This window comes from Amblyomma americanum, chromosome 9 (assembly GCF_052857255.1).
Source record: "Amblyomma americanum isolate KBUSLIRL-KWMA chromosome 9, ASM5285725v1, whole genome shotgun sequence".
Taxonomy (NCBI): Eukaryota; Metazoa; Arthropoda; class Arachnida; order Ixodida; family Ixodidae; genus Amblyomma; species Amblyomma americanum.
In genome coordinates this window covers 118,686,291-118,705,249 of record NC_135505.1, presented here as the reverse complement: position 1 = coordinate 118,705,249, position 18,959 = coordinate 118,686,291, and the positions used below count along the sequence as shown (strand labels likewise).

Sequence of the window (18,959 nt, the reverse complement as noted above, 5' to 3'; positions counted from 1 at the left end):
TTATACGAAGTTAAACAAGTTTGAATTCAGAAGTTCTATGGCTGAATATCCGGGCGCGATGCTAACTCGCGATAATTGCATCCATAGTCGAGTAACTTCTCTTGCTGAATTTTCTTAATTTGAAGCATGAAACGTTTCTAGCTTCGATTGATCAACAAATCTTGGCTGAACGTAACTCTGAAATTGCCGAAAAATTGATACCGAAACCGGCGTCGAATAGCACCGGAATATCCGTCAGAAATGTGCTGACAAAAAGGGGGAGAAAAATGTTCCCCAGCACTTATGTGACGAGCGCCAAGGCAACGTCTCCTCTGTTTCAATTCCGGACACATTTCTCGCTCTCGCAATGGTGCCCCCTTGAGCGCATTCGTTCGTTTACTTGTCGCTATGTGGCGCCACTTATGTGGAGCTGTGGACACGTTGTGCGTTGCGTGCGGAGGACAGTGAAGGAAAAGTAGATTTTGTGCGATGTCAGTGCACGTTAAAGATCCCCAGGTGGTCGAAATTATTCCGGAGCCCTCCACTACGGCACCTATTCTTCCTTTATTCTTTCACTCCCTCCTTAATCCCTTCCCTAACGGCGCGGTTCAGGTGTCCAACGATATATGAGGCAGATACTGCGCCATTTCCTTTCCCCCAAAAACCAATTATTATTATTATTATTAAGCGTGTAGAAGTAACCAAGAGAAGGTTATCTGATTGGTGGCTAAAATCAAGACAAGAGTAAAATTTCACAAGTCATGGCTAGGTGGCTTGCACCACCGCCCGATTCAAATGGTTCAGCCTTATCCATCCACCCATCCGTCCGTCCGTCCGTCCGTCCATCCATCCATCCATCCATCCATCCATCCATCCATGTGGCTTACTGTCATAGCCCGAGCAGTTGGCATGACTGCCGAATGATTATCTGTGAAGTGCCTCTTTTAGAAGAAAAAGAGTACACAAATTTCATTACCCATTTCAAGGGCTAAATAGCTGAGGTAGGTCAAAAGCTATGAGGCGCTCTCTGCCTCGCAACTAGTGCTCATGGGAGGCGAGAAAAAAGGATGCAAACATTGCTGAGCGGAAGAGCAGAAGAGGGCTTCATCTGCTGAAGCCTCTGGCTGGCAATAATATCAAGGAGGTGTTTGCTAAACTGAAGAAGGACGTTCTGGCGGGCTAGTTGGCTCATAATGAAGCGAATGAGTATAAACTGCGCGAACAAGACGGGACGTAAGGCACACAAAAGGACAGGCAAAGCGCAGTTTCTTTGTTGTTTTTTCTGAGGGTTCGAAGCAGAACTTCGGTCCCTTTTGCAGCGTCTCCTTTATGTTTATTGGAAGGTCGACATTGCCCAGTACCGTGACGGGACCCTCTGTAGGTGTTGTAGTGTGTGCCTTACGTCCCGTCTTGTTCGGGCACTTTGTACTCATTCGCTAAGCTGAGCAGTCTAAAAGGCCATTCGCAATAGTGAGAATGGCCAAGGTCGTTTGGCAACACCTTGAACAGAAAGGAGTAAAAAATGGAGTAAGCTGTCCTCTAGCGCACGCCTTTTTATAAAAAGCGAGGGCGACTGGACAGCTTACACTTTTTTTACTCCCATATGGGCATATTCTTGTCTAGAGTGTGGAGCAGGCTTTTTTTATAAACGAGATTTATTGCCTCGGGGCAGCGAAAAAACCAGTCTGGAGCAGCTGGCGATTATGAGAAATAAGCTAAAAAATTTACAAGACACTTTGGCAACTGAAGTGCTGACAGGTGAAAGCCGACCATTCTGCGAAAATTTTCACTATGCCATAACGACTTCCGGTGGGTGTGACGTCACACCGTTCCCGTGGCTATATTGATACCAAAATTAGACATTTCAGAGATCTTAAGTATTTTTACGCTTAATTACACATTTTTCATTTAATTTGACACAAATCCGACGTTTTTCTGACAATTCTGTGAGAATTTTCACTATGCAGTGACGACTTCCATTGGATGTGGTCACACCGTTCCCGTGGCTATATCGATACCCAAATTATACATCTTTCGGGGATCTTAAGTATTAATTACGCTTAATTACACATTTTTCATCTGATTTGACACAAATCTGAAGTTTTTCCTACCATTCTGCGACAATTTTCACTATGCAGTGACGACTTCTGGTGGTTGTGACGTCACACTGTGTTTGTGGCTATATTAATACTCTGATTATAAATCTTTCGGGGATTTTAAGTATTAATTACGCATTTTCATATCTCTTTTGACAAAAATCCGACGTTTTTCTGACCATTCCGTGAAAATTTTCACTATGCTGTGACGACTTTCAGTGGAGGTGACGTCACATTATTTTTGTGGCTACATCGACGTTATTTCGACACAATTTCGACAGTTTTGCTTATAATTAGTTAACTAATTACTCTACAGTCATCAAACTTGGCTTCTTGGTCCATTTTTTCCTCCTCTATCTGAAGCACCCATTGTTTTTCTGCTATCTTTTTTAGTTCCCGAGTTCAACGTGCGACACCCTCTGCGAACGGACGACAGTATGAGCCATTAAAGGCTTTCGCCTTAAAAGACAATCGGCGCTCTTCAGAATGATGCCTCTCAACTAGGAGCACACAAACCCGGGGGAGTCTTTCAGCATAGGATACGAGAAACTAGAAACTCAGAAGCCAGAATGAAAACCAGTAGTAAAGTAAAAATGTGATAATAGAGAAAATTTTGGCTCAATGCCGTAATAGTGTCGAGTCTGTTTTTCAGTTTTCCACTTCTGACAGGTACCTGCAGGTTTTCCAGCTGAAATCAATATTTTTTAGCTGGTCTCAAGGTCAAGGAGGATATTCAGCTCCAGATATTAGGGTCCTCTGTTATCCGGTTTTATTTTTGTCAGGATTCGGGAGGTAAAAACTGGACGATATTTCTCAAGTAGAAATTAGGGCATGAATCGAGTTATGCAAAAAAACTCTTTTCTGGCGATTTTTTCTTTTTGCACCAAAAGACAATTCACTATAAGTGCTCGTTATTGTGCACAATATAATGCAGTATTCTTGCTCATTTTTTTTCATAACAAATATGCAAGTAGCAGGTTGTACTAAAATACCTTTAAAATAAGATACTTTTTCTCATTTATTGCAATTATGCCAGCACTAGTATTACCATCTCCTGCATATCACTTCCCTCCGTGATATACCTGCTCGCCTTTTACGTCACGAGAACATTGATTCAACATGACAGTGATCATTTTAAATTAAAAAAAGCCTTAAGCCTTGGAGGACTTCGTTAGAGTGGATAGTGCATGCTGCAATGACGCCACTAAGTCGATCATGTCCCGTCAGCACCCGTGTTTTGCCCTCTCGCTTCTGAAACATACGTTTCAAACTTATCCTCAAATTAAAACAGCTTCATGAATAAAAAGAGTGAAAATCTAATTAAAATCATCACTAGGCTAAAGAGACCACTCCAGAATGTCGACAAGATGTCCGCAAATTTTCGTACGGTGTTTTCAGATTTCTGCAGTGGAAAATTCATTCTCTAGAAGGTGCATTTTCGGGTAGAAATCGGTTTAACCCGATTTAAAAAGATATCGGTTCAAGGTGTAAGAATCAGATAAAATCGAGTTGTACCCGAAAACGAAAGGCTAAATATAATCCAAAGAAGCCACCATTGTTTGCAGGAAGACCCTGCCGTGCGCGAAGCCGAACGTGCAGGTGATCGATGTCGGGCCACAGCTTTTCGCTGGAATAAGCCGTTACCATAGCCGTTAGTTATTTTTAAGCCCCATTACGCGAAAGCTGTCAGCGTCTTTGTGCGTACGGAGATGGTGCAAAAAAAAAAGAAGAGACGCACAGTGCAGAGGCATGGCGCAGCGAGAAGCGGCAGCTGGCGTGTGATAGCATCTGCACCCGAAACTGCGTACACAGAACGCGTATGTGGGTACCACACGTGTGTGAGCAAGAAGCACGTGGAGTGGGATCGCACCACTGGTGGACGTCCATGTGGCGGCATGAAAACTGACTCAACCGTTTGTCATAAACCGCTTCGCATGTCATACGATTTCTTGTTGCATTTACCGTATTTACACGATTGTAAGTCGACTCGAATGTAAGTCGACCCCCCAAAACGCATGTCCGAAAAAAAACACCGGTGGAGCGCTTCAAAAACGAAAATTTATTGCATAGATGGGCTATTCATCCTCACTTGAGTCATCTTCAGTGGTACTGCTGTCGTCGTCGCCGCCGCTGCGATCCCACAGCACATCGTCCTCCATGGAAAACCCGCACTTCCTAAATGACCGCACCACGACATCGCGTGGAACGGCCGCCCAAGCGGAAATCACCCACCCGCACACAGCCGCCGGGGAGGCTCTCTTCACGCGCCCCGTTGGCGTAAGTTCCCGCCCTTCTGCCGCCAGCCACTCGTTGTACTCACGCCGGAGCATGTCCTTGAATGGCTTGTTAATGCCAACGTCTAGCGGCTGCATCTGCCCCGTCAGACCGCCGGGAATCACCAGCATATCTGTATCTTCTTTTCGGAGCTCTGCCTTCATTTTCGCGGTAAGGTGGCCGCGAAATGAGTCCAGCACGAGGAGGTTCGGATTGCGATTTTTGAGGGATGCCCCTGGCCTCAAAAGCCACACCCGACGGTACCAATCAATAACTAAGTCTTCCGTCATAAAGCCTTTTTCGTTCACTCGCACAATCACACCTTTCGGGAACATTTCCTTTGGCATAGTTTTTCTTCTGAAGACGATGTACGGTCGGAGCTTTGTGCCATCTGCCAAGCATAATAGCATAACAGTGAACCGAAGTTTCTCGTTTCCTGTCGTGAGAAGCTTAACCTCGCGAGCTCCCCTCACGCTCACTGTTGTGTTGCTCGTCATGTCGAAGTAGACGGGAGTCTGGTCCGCATTGCCGATTTGGCCGAGCAGGTATCCGCGAGTTGCGGAGCTTGAGGTAGTGCCTATGGAAGGCGAGAACTTTCTCCTCGTAAGCAGCAGGCAGTTTCTGGCATACACTAGTACGCCGACGAAGATAGAAGCCAGCCCTCTTCAAAAATTTCGAAGCCCAAGCCCTGCTGGCTTTGAAGTCTGTTCGGAGTATTCCAGCTTCCGCAGAAAAGACCCGGGCTTGTTGCGTGATCATTTCGCATGTCACTGGAAGGGACCGATCACGTATTTCGGTGACATACACTGCAAGCTTGACCTCCAGCTCCAGAAAGCGTCCCGACTTCGGCCCGCGGAAACCTCTTCGCTTGGAGCCGCAATCGAAAATTTTGTCCCGCTGCTTCCGCCACTCCCGCACCAACCGTTCAGAAACGTCGAATTTGCGGCCCGCCGTGCAGCTGTTGGTTTCTTCGGCGTAAATGATAGCCTCCCTCTTGAACGCTGCAGTGAATGAGCGCCGAATGCTTTTGAACCTGGAGAGCTCGTGGCGAAGCACGCGGCCGGCAGTCTAGTCAGAAGCACCAACTCCAAGCACCACCAAACAAAGATTGATCGGTGTCGGGGCTTCGGCTCTTCCAGCAAACATCGGCATTCCCCAGAAGCGCCGCTGTTGTTACGTATTGCGCAACCAACTGAAATAGCGGCTCTTCCATCAGCTAGCAACACTCCCGGGCGCTGGCGCAGACTCCGCGATTGGAACAGCGGGACAGCGGCCCTTCCCGCGAGTGAAATGAAATTGGTTTTGGGGGAAAGGAAGTGGCGCAGTATTTGTCTCAAATATCGGCGGAAACCCAGTTGTAAGGGAAGAGATAAAGGAGAGAGTGAAAGAAGAACGAGGTGCCGTAGTGAAGGGCTTCCGAATAATTTCGACCATCTGGGGATCTTTAACCTGCTGTACTGACATCGCACAGCACACGGGCGCATTTGCGTTTCGCTTCCATCGAAACGCTGCCGCCGCGGTCGGGTTCTAACCAGGGTATCCTGTTCAGTAGCATTGAACCATCGCGGTGGGTAACGGTGTGCGTAGTAAAAATAAAAAATGAAAAATCCTGGCCAAAAAGCCCGCGGAATACCTGAATGCTACGCTTGGAGCCGTAGAGCAAACGAAAACTTCTAACATCGCAGTAGCGTCCCTGATATTGTTTTTCTTGCTTTTATGGGCAGTTCAAGGTTTCGTTTCGATTGTAAGTCGACCCCCCCCCCCCTTCGGAATTCTAAATTTCAAAAAAGGGTCGACTTACAATCGTGTAAATACGGTATCTTAAGTCTCTATGCGATTATTGTGTTCGCCAGTTTTGTTTTCTTTTGACTGCGCTTGCTATTCCAATATTATTGTGGAAAAGTTTATACATTTATTTACAGGAGGTCCCGCTACAGCCTTGAGCGCTGGAACCTCTTTCTGTATCGTTTATGTAACACCTGTTTTTATTGAATAAACATTTTTCCTCTTCAACAGTCGAGGCTCTCAGATGCCGACTACTAACCGGGAAGCAGCATTCCCTTAAAGAAAAATTGCAACTTAAACTGTTGTGCAATGTTTCTAAATGCCGCAACTGGTATAGGAGCCATCAACTGTTACAAAGAAAATATTGCTCATAAAATTCAGCAGACTATCCCTTTGACACTCAGTAGCGTAGAATGTTAGGATAGATGGTATTTCGTTACCATGTGAACAAAACTGCACACACATATAATGTTCATCCTGTTTTCTTGTGTCCCACGTTGTTGTGCACTGTTCACATGAAGTCCCTTCAAAAGGTCAAGAATTTCAAGAGGCTTGCTGACTTACTGCAGAGTTTACACATAGCTCCGGTGGTCATCATTTTGTTACTGTTTTGTGCAGACTTGGAAGACTAAGAACTGGCCTCATTGCACGCAAATGCATGGGCTAGCAAATTACATTCAGCGATAGCTAATGGAGCTCGTCGGCTCGCCAAGTTGATGTGCTCCATAAAGCTTGACTTGGCAACATGTGCAGCTGGGCCCAAGTTCCGTTGCTAAATTTAGCGTCTGTGATGATGCCCTCTAGTGATAGCTTAAGGAGCTCTTTGGCTGACCAAGTTGATGCGTGCCGTAACGCCTGGGTCAGTGCCACTAAAGACCCTTCATGACGTTTTCTGCCAACCAGGTTAGGCAACATCAACTTCCCCTCCCCAACGGCTCTTCCTCCACAAATAGCCTTCAGACTTCCGGTCTTGAATGGAAGGAAGTGCTGCCGTTTTGCTTCTTGGTTCTCGGGGCGAGGCTGTGTCTGCGTTGTATCACCGCTGTTTTCATCCATCGCTGTATTGCTGTTTGGGTGCTATTTTTTTCAAACAGTGGCGGAAAAAGTAGCATATTGCGCTAGTGGTTCGTGTTCACATGCTATGATAACACCGTGTGAAAAGCATAGAAATTTCTGAGCGTTCAAGTCACGAAGTTGACCGACGCCGAGAGCCGGGGATCGGAGCCGCTGCTTGATGATGCCACGGTGCACCTCGAATTATATGCTTGCATCACAGACTTGCATTCGGTAGATCAACGTTGAAGTACACTGTGCTGAGGCAATTCAGTCCCCTAGACAAGCAGTCATCGTTTTCCTCCATGCGAGCAGATACAAAATGGACACAGACTTCCGGCGGAAAACGGAAATCGGAGCCGGAAAAGCCATATGCAGATATGGAAAGAAGGCAGCAGCGCACTTCAAAGTTTGACATAACTTAAGAAAGCGCCAGTGACAATAGACGGGTTTTAGGTGCCGCTGATCTGGCAACACATACAACTGAGCCTAAGTTACCCGAGTTCAGCGCCAGAGTTTCGCCGCCCTCGAAAGCCTCGTGGGCGCTCCACGAATTAGCGATGCGTGTTAAATTCAAACGATGAGACGTGAAACTTCAGGACTAATGACTTTCAATTCGTGAGCGGAGTATGTGTAGTCATGCTAGGTCATGTTTGGCAAGCCCAGCGAGATCCTCATGCTGTCGCCAAACCGGGCTGGGCGTTGCCTAGGCTACCACTAATTTTTATCTGCTTGGCTTTCAACTAGGAGAAAAAAATGACAAAAACAAAACAAGATTGCTAGTTTGCATTGATGGTTTAATAGCCGATACAAAAAGCATTCGAGTTCTGAAACTGACCCCAAAGTATGCAAGAATAAAAAAAAAATAACGCCCACCCTCTGAAACCCATTTGTAAACGAAGGCTCCCAAATCAGCACAAAATGCCAAATGGTACAAGAATCTCACACCTTTCATTCCTCAACGCACACAGCAATCACATGAGAGTCACCTGTACAATATAAAGATGTGTAGCATCAACGATGGTTCCCTCACAAGACTAGGAGTAGCACACGTTTCTGACGCAGATATCCCAACTGTGGCTACCTCTTCAATTGGAATTACAAGTCCATCCCACACAAGATCAACAACAGCGCACACATACACACACTTAAGAACTGAAGCCACAAATGACAAAAGTTCAAACACGTTATGTACAGATGGTAAATTGTGTATCACATGCTTGGAGAAGACGGCTAGCCTACTGGATGCCTTACAAAATAAATGTGTCCAATGCAGACCCCTTTTTACATATTTACAACCGGTATTCATTAAAGAGGGAGGGGAAAGACTGTTAAGTGTGTTGTCCACAAGTTTACTAGGATGACTAGCGAGTTTTTGTTCGTAACCTGTAAGCACCAAAGGTAACCAGTTTTCTTTACTAACTATAGACGTTGAAGCTGGAAGATACATATTTCTCCAGCTTGTGGCTTGGGCACCTAAGTCTTCCTCAAAATAAACACTGCGAGAGCTCAGTGCACCTGCAATGACAGTTAGTACCACCACTAATGAAGTTTGTGCCTCAAAATAATTTAAGAGAAGACAATAAAAGCAAACCATTCAAAAACCTAATTATACTTGATTACTGCATGAGTGCAAGCTAGAGTGCTATATGTAATACACTCAGAAGCAGAGAAGCTCTTCAAGTCTACAAGTCCACAGAAAGTTGAAATCAGCTGTAGAGAAATAGCAAAAAAAAAAAAATCAGGCATTTACTTGTTTCAGCAAAACGTATAAATCCAGGACAGCACTAGAATTTGCCAGACTACAAGCATCAGCTTGTTGTTTAAACAATATGTTCTGATGCACACTTATGAACCCTGGTGTATCTAATACAAGGAATTCATGTTGTTTTAAAATCTAAACTAGCACATGATCTAAGCCATGTGCTAATTCTTCATTACATGAGGAGATAACTTCAATTTGTTTTCAAGGAATTCTCTTCCACAAAGCCAACACAAACTCCACATGTTCCTGCACACAAATTAACAGAAACACAACAGCTTCTTCAGGTTAGATGTCAACAGACTTGATATTGAGAGTGCATAGAAAACATGGGAATTTTCTTAAGAGCTTAATTTGCCCACTATTTTCACAATTAAACAAGCCAGGAGTGCAAAAGCAAATGCTTGTAATTGCATGCAGTATTAAAAAATAAATTCCACGTGTTAAAAAAAGTGGTACAAAAGCCCTGATAGAGAACAGAAAAATTCCTCATCAAGGCTCCAGCCAATTCTTCAGCAAAAACAAGACAACACAATAAAACCTGGATGCTGCTGTTACAGAACAAGGAACACCAGGCTTGCATGTTCATATCAGTGTACGGAAAAGCAGGCACCGTTGTTGTGTATCACCATAGTTTCACAACACCACAGGTGTGAAAAACAAAGCTGTATAACAACATCAATCGCTGGCCACATTTTTACCACCAAGGAAGAAATTGAGGCCACTAGGTTTTTAACACTGTCCAGTGGGAGTAATACACTTCAAGTACTAATGCAAACTGTTGTGCTGTCAAGCCTTGTAGCTAGGCTTCTGTATAAAACAGGATGTACTATTTACAGTGACAACTTGAGGAGCATGTGAGAAAGTGAATGTTGCACCAACACTCGCACACAGCAATGGCCGGGATGAAAAAGGAACCATGAGAGCACCATGCAAAATGACAGTGCGCTTTTAAGTAGTAGGAGTTGTTGGTGGCCGAAAAGGCATTAATCACTTAAACAACTGACAGCTGTTGTCAATGAATACGATATCGATCCATGCACTTTTGGCAAACAGCTTGAAGAAAAGGCAGCAAGAAAAAGAAACGAGATAGTGCACAAACAATACAACTTTGAATACCAGGTTAACAATCCAGTCTTGCTGAGTACAACAGCTTGCACCATCGCCATCTGTGGCATGCTGGCAGTCATCACAGGCAATGTAGCATATGAGATATGAGAAAAAATGTGGACGTAACTGTGAGGACTTTGCAACTGGCAGGAAATAACTCCCTTTATGCTAACCTAGGCTCAAGGAGTCCACTCAATCTTTTCATCCGCCAACAGTGTTTAAAAGAAACAAGGCTAACTCCAAACCGACAGCGTTGGTTCGCAGGTTGGAGAGGTTATCTAAAAAACAAAAGGAGTCGTGACCAAGCTTTCAAAGTACCCCTTTCATAAGCCTGCACCTAAGGCAGCACAAATGTAAAAAGCAAGTATTCTGCCTCATGCAGTGAACCAAGCATAAACATCCATGAAAACAACGTCCAGATGACCTTTCACCCAAAGTGTTCAAAAAAAGTCATCAGACACTACCTTTCTCTGTTCAAAGCACACCAGAAACCGCTGCCTCCCAGAGGGCACTACCAGCAGTAGTAGTAGTGATTCACCAGTGACACTGCAAGACCTTCCGTCGCACTGAAGAAACATGCAAAGTTCGTGCTCTGAACAACCTATCACACTAAGTATCCAAAAGTAATTTCCGGGTATTAACCTTTTGTGTTACAATGCACTCTCGACTGCCAATGCTTCCCAGATGGCGCCGCTGGGCACAGTCGGAATGCCTATCGGAACAGCACTAGAACTTCTGGCAGCGTTGGAGTGCACACTCAAAACGCTCAAAGGCAAGTGTCAGATATTGACTTTCTCCGTTGATGGCACACCGGTGACCGTCGCTGTTTCCCAGAGGGCACTACTGGTCGTAGTAGCAATACCTCCCGAAACACCACCAGAACTTCCGGCAACGCTAACGAGACTGCTCAGGTTCGCGGCTAGACTGGGTACGTTCGCCGCTATGCTTCCGGAATAGAGCGGAACTGCTGACGCAGAACTCCTCCGCACAACGTCCACCAAGAAAGGTCCCGACGGAGCCGTCAGAGATGATTCCGCAACACACGGTTGCTGCCTCGACGGCGTGGTGCCGAGAATTGTAGTGCCACCACCAGGTGTCCCGCTGACCTTGTACACGAGCGACGACGACACCGTGAGGTTGTTGAGCGAAGTCCGTGTGAAACTGGTGCTGTTCCGACCGAGGCTGCTCAAAGTGCTTCCACGGCCGATGCTGCTTGACGCTGACGTCCGGCCAATGCTCCGGCTACCCTGGTCGAGGCCGGCGCCGATGCCTCCGCTATTCCCACCTCCGTTACTGCTGCCAGTCTCGGTCGCCGAATGGCTCACCGAGTGGGAGCCACTTGAGTGACTGCGGCGGGCTGCGTTCACACAAAAACGAGGTGCTCGGGTTTTGTTTCTCACCTGAGAGTTAAAAGCACTCTAGACAGCGAAGGCCGACCTTAGTTTTACTTTAAGATGATCGACGACTTCGTTTCTTTATGGCACAAGTACAGCTTGGTCTGAGAACACTACGGCTAACGTGGTTGGTCTAAATGGGGTAGCATCAAAGACTTGTTTTTCCAAGCATTTAATCCCAGAAAAGCCGAGCACCAAGCCAGTGAAAAGCTAGTACCGATCGGAAAAACTGGTGGGTACGTGGTGGCAGTACGAATAGAACCCCACATCTCTCGCATACAAGATGAAATCTCAGACACTGAGGCCACCACTGCGGTAAACTGCAAGTATTTCTTCACATCACAGTCATTCAGTCATTTCTTCCCTTAATTAACACTGTCCTGTTTGTAGCAGCAAAAACCCACTTGCAAAGCAGAAACTGAGAAGTCATATGCTCTGAACTTGTGCTTCCAATGGATGTGCAACATAATGCGAACGCGTGGCATATTCACAAACTGAACTGTTGGCACTCATAATGAATAAAGGAAGAAAATAGTTTCAAACAGCTACACTGAAGGTCAGAAATCAGGCAGCTGCAATCTTGAAAACCGATTAGCAAAAGGACAATCAAATTGTATTAAAACACACCAGCACTGCTTCGATACAATTAGTCTGGAAGGACAGTTTAAATCATTTGTACTCCTATGTGCGTAGTATTGTACATTACTGTACATTGTAGTGAACAGCATGTCCATTTGATCTATGTGTACAGCCATTGTACTACCTCGACGGAAAGAAATGCGAACAACCCAGTGTTAACACGCTCCGCTGTTGGAATTTGTTTTCATCGCACTTTTACCTGGGTGGTACGAAAAAGACGTTAGAGTCGTCCTAGAATGTATCATGGACGAGTCTTGGGTATTTTGCTATCACTAAAGTAAAAGCACGGTGAAAAGAAATTGAAACAGCGGAGCGTGTTGGCGCTGGGTTGTTCACGTTTCAGCACGAGTCGTCTCGTGCTGAACTTGTAACCACTCAGTGCATTCAAGCTACATAAAAATGCAGTACAAACTAGCATATTTTGTCATCTTCCTAACATTTGTACTCCCCTAGTATTAAGATTTGAACACTGAGAAAAAAATTGCCAAAACCAAATGGCAATTCAATAAGCACAAACTGGCGCACACACCAGTGCTTAAGCACACAATACTATGCCGAAGAATGAAGAAAGCAGGAATTTTCCATTCACATTGTCTCTAGTGCTTCCAAATGGCCTTAGCCAACCACTCTCCACTTCACCTTATGCATGCTTACTGCCCCAGTGTTTGAAGTCAACAACATTCCTTGCATTGATATTACCCAAAGTATGAAAGACATTGTTGGCCGCTCCACCAATTCCACCAATTCTAATGGTTTGTACCAGCCAGCCTTAACGACCTTAGACAAAGTCAATAGAGATTACGAGTGCAAAAATTCTGGGCTCCATAAACAGCATGGTATGGTATGGTACGTAGGGCTTAATGTCCCAAAGCTGTTCATGAGCAGTGAAAGATGCCCCAGTAGATAGCTCTGAATTAATTTCAACCACCCGATGTTCTCAGCATGCACTCATATCGCATAGCGCATAGGCGTCTTTTGCATTTCGCCACCATCACAACGCAGCCGTCACGATTGGGATTCCATCCCTTGACCTTGGGGCCAACAGGTCAGAATTATATGGCGACGCTTTAAAGAGAACGAAAAAGGTGTTGCCTCAGCCTGCACCACTATGCACAGCAAGAGAATCTTTGAGGAGCCAAATCCACTGCAACATTACGGCAGGTACTCCATAAAGCCTAAACTTACAAAAAAAAAGTCACACTCAAGGAAAGTTGCCCTTGACAAAAAGCCACAATCTTGTTTAAGTGCCACGTCGCACTGCAGAAACTACCCTTTGAGCATACTCAAACACTTATGCCGCGCTACATAATGCGAGAACCGGCGACAGCTGTTGCGCCATTCTTCACATATGATGAAAACAGTCTCAGTAAACGAAAGCAACATTATACATGTGGCATAGAAGTAAGACTATTATTAACCCTCCACTTTTCTGTTCCTTATCTACCTAGCCCTATTACAGTCGAGCCCACATATAATGGCCCCACTTAAGACGAACTTTCGCTTATAATGAACGAGACCTGCGCGACCGTCAAAATATATGTTGTTTCAATAGCAGAAAATCACACGTATAACAAACGTCATTAAGCCCTGTTGATCGGTTACAGCGAACAGAAGGTGTAAACCCGGCACCGCGATGCGAGATAACCTGCTTCCGAACCCTTTGTGTGCCCGGCGCGTGGTATGTTTTCCCGAGCTTCATTGCGGGCGAACTGCCTCACCTGTTTCGTGCCACTCTCGAGCGAGCTATCATTTCCCGCCGACGCACCATCCAAGATCGCCCTCCCGACCCTCCTCACAACTCCACTCCCCTCTCCTCACTCTCTTGCAAACCCGCGCGTGGCCTCCGCGATCAACCGCGCTGCCGCCAGTGCCGATCGCGGAGGCCACGCTCCGTGAAGCAGGCTTTCCGTGGGAGTCAAGAGGTGGCTGCACTGACGCTCACGGACGCCCCTTATCGGTCTCTCCGCTGGTGCTGTGCGTCTGTATCTTTAGCTTGATTGGCTTGATTGCTGCCTGTGCACGTTGCATGTCTACCCCATCGCGTGCTTTTGTCACTCTGGTTGCGGTGTGGATGTTTCGTTGGCTTCGTTCAAATCTCGGGCCCTGGTTGTAATTTGAGATGGCGGACGGGAACATCGTGCCCATTTTCATTGTATTCAGCGGTAGAGATGATGAAAGCGGTCAGGGCGGAGATGACGCCCACTGGCGAGCGGAACTGCTTCTACATGGCCGGCTTTGTCGACACAATCTGATGCCGAGCCTGATGCTTTGGAAGATGACCAGCCCGGCAGCGATTTGTGGCAGCGCGTCGTCGACTCCGACATGGGGGAGTCATGACATTGGTTGGAATGATGTTATTTCTGTCGATGACGACGCCGACACCGCAGAACCATGCACGGACGAGGGCATCGTTTCTGAAGTGCAAGACGAGAGTGACACAGAGGAACCAGATGAGGATGAGACTTGGAGCCGGCACCCATAAGCACGCCTGTAGCAATGGGTTACACAGAGAGCCTCAGACAACTTGTCTATGCCAAGGGCCTCGGCGAAGAGCACACTTCTGCTTTAAATAAACTGGAAACCTTCCTCATCGGATCTGCGCTGCAAAAACAGACGTCTATCACGGACTTTTTCGCAAAGAAAAAAATTTGTTTGTTGACAAGCAACTGTCTTTAAAGCTGTGGTCCACTTACTATGAACTTGGGGATATAACGAACGGACGCTGCGTGACGCTCATGTTCATTATAAGCGGGCTCAACTGTAACTGTGCGGACGTCTATGCCGGCATCGCATTACTTGGGGCTGGTACCACTAACAGCCCTCGCTGTAAAACAAGAGAGACACACACGCACACACACACAAAAGTACAAAAATACTAGAACAAAACCAAAAAAAAAGCCTAAATTTCGGCTCAGTGCTACTTATATATGTGGACTTGCCTTCAGGTTGAACTCTGCTTCACCAAAACTTCTGATTCACCTACAACGAAAAGAGTACAGGCGCGGGGCGGGAGCAGAGCTACACGTCGTCTTCGACTTGGTGGACATACTGGTATCGCACGCTGCCCGAGACGCCTGGGATGGAGCCAGAAATGCACGCAAGAGACGTGCGCGCGACCCAATCAACACACGCTGCACATTCGCGGCACTGCGATGCAGACTAGCGCAGCGGTACTCCAACTGGGAAGCGCAACGTCAAAAAGCGTGGCTCGCTAGGGCAACACAAGCGGGGGGGAGGAGGAAAAGACTTGCCTGTGGGGGAAAAGCGTGCCTGGAGAGAGGAGGAAAGGGTGAGTGGAAGAGCGCAGTGAGAAAAAGGAAGTCTGAAGCGTGCGGAAGCATAAGTGTGGCAAGAAGACAAGGAAAGTTGTGCTCACCTCTTGAGATGCTTCCGGAAAGGGAGCCAGCCATTGTGTAGTCGAAGATTGCATCGTCTTGAATGGCAGTGCCGCCACTGGAACAGCCCTCACCACACCTTATCTTGAGGCTGGCATCAGGAAACAATTGAGTAGATTTAACAGAAATTCAAATTAGTCACATTTAAACAGACCCGTTCAGGCAGTCAGTCGTGTTGAAACTTGGACTTGTCGGCTCATAGTATGCTACAACCTGATGCAGGACTTGCCAAGGCAGGTGTGAATAATTATTCAGTATGAATGGCAGTTCCCCACCTGGAACAGCTTTCCTATCTAATCTCAATATACTATGCTCTGTGATAAAAATCAACAAAGCTGGCAAATGCTTGTTAAGGCAACTGCATGCTCAGACATGCCTCAGAATCTATAGATGAACCTGGGGGTCAGCAAAACAGCACCAAGACAATGAACAAAACAGAATATGCCAGTGAAATGGCACTCCTCTTTAAATGCCTTTTGCTTTGCTGCTTTCCTGTCCCAAACACCCAAAATTCCAAGATGCCATTACATGACTGCCAGACCTTAGATAGCACAGGCACACTCGGAACGAAACCGAATGAGAGCTTCGCCAGTTTTTGCGTCAAGTGCTGTGAACAAAATTTCAACCTGCTCATGACAGACTGGCATGTACAGTGGAAATGGCTGCGAACTGGACTTCAGACTTACGTGACACTTACCACAGTTTTTCTTCAGTTTTGCTGTGTTCAGAAATTTAGAAATGCAAGCATAAAGATTTGGTGTAAAATGCACCCGCACGATCCAACAGGAGTGAAAATAAAGCGAAAAAAAATGTCGACTAGAATAATGAGAAATTAAAAAAAAAAAGAAACTTGTCATGTTCCGTGAACATGCTAACTTTCCCATTTGTTCTGCCAGTCAAGGACTTTATCATTTAACAGAATAGAATTGACTGAAGAAACTATAAAGCAGCTCCACCAGCGCGGTGGCTCAGTGGTGATGGCGCTCGGCTGCTGACCCGAAAGACGCAACGAAAGACGCATCACACTCAACGGTGCCCGCTTGGGAGGGGGTGTGATGCAGTAGAGGTGAAATTTCACCAGGTTGCACAGCAAAGGGTGTCGAGGAGGCCCTTACAAATTTTGCAACAGTTCTGCTTCAACGCTCTCGACAATATGCACGCAATAAAGTATTGATAGGAACAAGTCGTTGCCGTGCGCTTCTCATCTAGAAAAGCGAAACAGCCATTGCCCAGTCTTTCCACAAATAAATTTACTGTGATGCAAGCAGTTCTTCAAATGTTCTTTTGGGGTCATTTGATAATTTAAACTTTCGGATAATTCGAACATTTTGTCTGGTCCCTTGAAATTTGGATTAACTATCTTTTGCCTATTACACTCAAACTACTCATGGCACCATTTCAATACACAGCCAGTCATTATTATTAGACTTCAAAAAGACTGCGAGCCCGGAGCATAGGTTAATGCACACATACGAAAAGAAAAGGGCACTGACCGGTTCCAGAACCCCAGCAGTGCTCCGCCAAACCGCGAAAGACTCAGGGGCCCACCGATGAGCCCACAGAGTTGCTCAGATGTCTCCAGGAAGGATGTCGTGAGCGGTGACACGTAGATTGGGTAGCCAATGGGCTGGTCACACGACGAGTTGATGATGTTCCGCAGGGCTTGGCGGGCATTCTGGATGCTGCCTCGCTCCGGATTCCGATTCCGGAGGTACACGAGCTCCTGCTGCTGCCCCGCCCAGAGGCCACGGACGCACTCGCGGTTGACCTTGATCACGCGGAAGCTGAGCTGCCGCTTGTTGAGCATGATGATCTTGTAGTCATCAGAGCTGTCATCGAAGACGTGCCTGTGGTAAAATAAAAGCCAGAGAGAGGGGTAAAAAGATAATGTTTTACAGTCGCATACATTAAGAACGCAGTGAAGCTCCGCCCACATTAAGGACTGCTGAACAGAATTCCTCCGAGACAAAAAATAGACCACTGTAAGATGTTAAAACTTAAAACGGATGCTTGGGCGAGTTGGTATGGCATTTTCCTGAAGAACAGTGCAAACTTGGACATGGACAGCGCCCGTCTGCGTGTCTTCCTTCTGTCCATGTCCAAGTATGCACGCACTGTTCTTCAGGAAAAAACCATTGTAAAAGCTTTTCTTGTTACCAAAACAACAAGTTTAGCATGAGAAAAAGTTACAAGCTCAACGATTCTGATGCCTCTGGCTTGTTTGATACAGTCAAACTTTAAAAATACGGTTTTGTTCACTGTGGTAACTGGCCAGCACAGTAATACAGGACGCAGCAGACCATGGCTAGTATTACCAACTGCTGTTTTCTTGAGTTGTGTTGTGCTGGGTTTTATGGAACATAGGCAGCTAAGGCCATCATGTGCCAAACTCAAGGTATAGAATACGGTTTCTGTAGGATGTTCAGAAATGTGGAAAATCATCGATGGTGAAGATGGCTTAAAAAGATTATGCTACCTAGTAATAACCGAGAAGAAATTTGGAAATGGCTAATGGTAAAAGCCTTAAAGAAGGTCAGGCAACGTCAACAGCTATCCTTGGCTGGACAAGGATCCTGAGGCTCCCAACCAATCAAATAAGAACCTCAGCCTTCTTCTCAGGGATAAGAAAGTGGCTGAGGTGTATCATGTAATAAAGTGAGCCAGTGGTTCAAAATTTATTGTTTTTCAAGTATGCCTGCTTCTTGTAAAAACCTAAAAACAAAAGATATGTTAACAATAGCATTATCATCTAAGAGTAGTGTTGAAAGAAAAAGAATGCATTCATTATAAAATTGAGTAACATAATTTTTTCTTAATTTTTTTACAGTTTCACACAAGGGAATAAAATGTAGTTCACAGTAAGTTCATTTCCGCATTCTTTGCAAACAGGTTTGTCTTGTTTTGTTAGCAGGCAGTTGTGCGTAAGGTGCATGTGGCCTATTCGGAGACGGCATAAAATCACTTCCTTGAAACGTTCCTGGTGCACACGTCTTAAATTCACCTAAAACCAGCTTTACCAAGTGTAGTTTATTATTCACTTCACTGTTCCAAGCCGACTGCCATTTTTTCCTTAATTTCCGTTGTACTAATTTCATGCAATCATTAGAGGGTATATTTACTTTTTTTATTTCCTTGCCACGAGCTTTAGCAGCACACAAATCTGCTCTCTCGTTGCCTTTTATTACGACATGACTTTTATTCCCAGTAAAGTTTAATGTTTTGTTCTCGAGCTGTGGCTCTTACTAGGTATTGTATGATGTCACCAAGTACAGGAGTGATTGCGTTTCTAGAGTGGAGAGCTGTAAGTGCACTTAACGAGTCTGTGTAAATAATACTGTTTGTGAGGTTCTCGTTTACTATTTTTCTATGGCCACACAGACTCCGCAACTTACTGCAGTGAAAACGGATGTGCACTGTGGAAGTCATATTGTTTTCTCCGAATTCCTTTGTACCACTGCGCTTCCTACGTAAA

General features: G+C 45.7%; 1 protein-coding gene across 8 annotated transcripts in view; it reads right to left on the bottom strand.

Annotated features, from left to right (window-relative positions):
* Positions 1-7,965: 7,965 nt before the first annotated feature.
* The window catches only part of pcx (pecanex), a 75,331-nt gene continuing 64,337 nt past the window's right edge, over positions 7,966-18,959 (bottom strand). For 6 of the 8 annotated variants that reach the window (XM_077637052.1, XM_077637054.1, XM_077637053.1 and 3 more), the window contains 3 exons: positions 16,981-17,334; positions 15,469-15,578; positions 7,966-11,416 (listed from right to left, as the gene is read on the bottom strand). In XM_077637052.1, coding sequence (XP_077493178.1) covers positions 10,839-11,416; positions 15,469-15,578; positions 16,981-17,334 — 1,042 coding nt within the window. In that variant the 3' untranslated portion in view covers positions 7,966-10,838. Of the gene's footprint in view, positions 11,417-15,031; positions 15,167-15,468; positions 15,579-16,980; positions 17,335-18,959 lie in introns of all 8 variants that reach the window. The other 2 variants (XR_013308451.1, XR_013308452.1) reach the window with 1 other exon arrangement.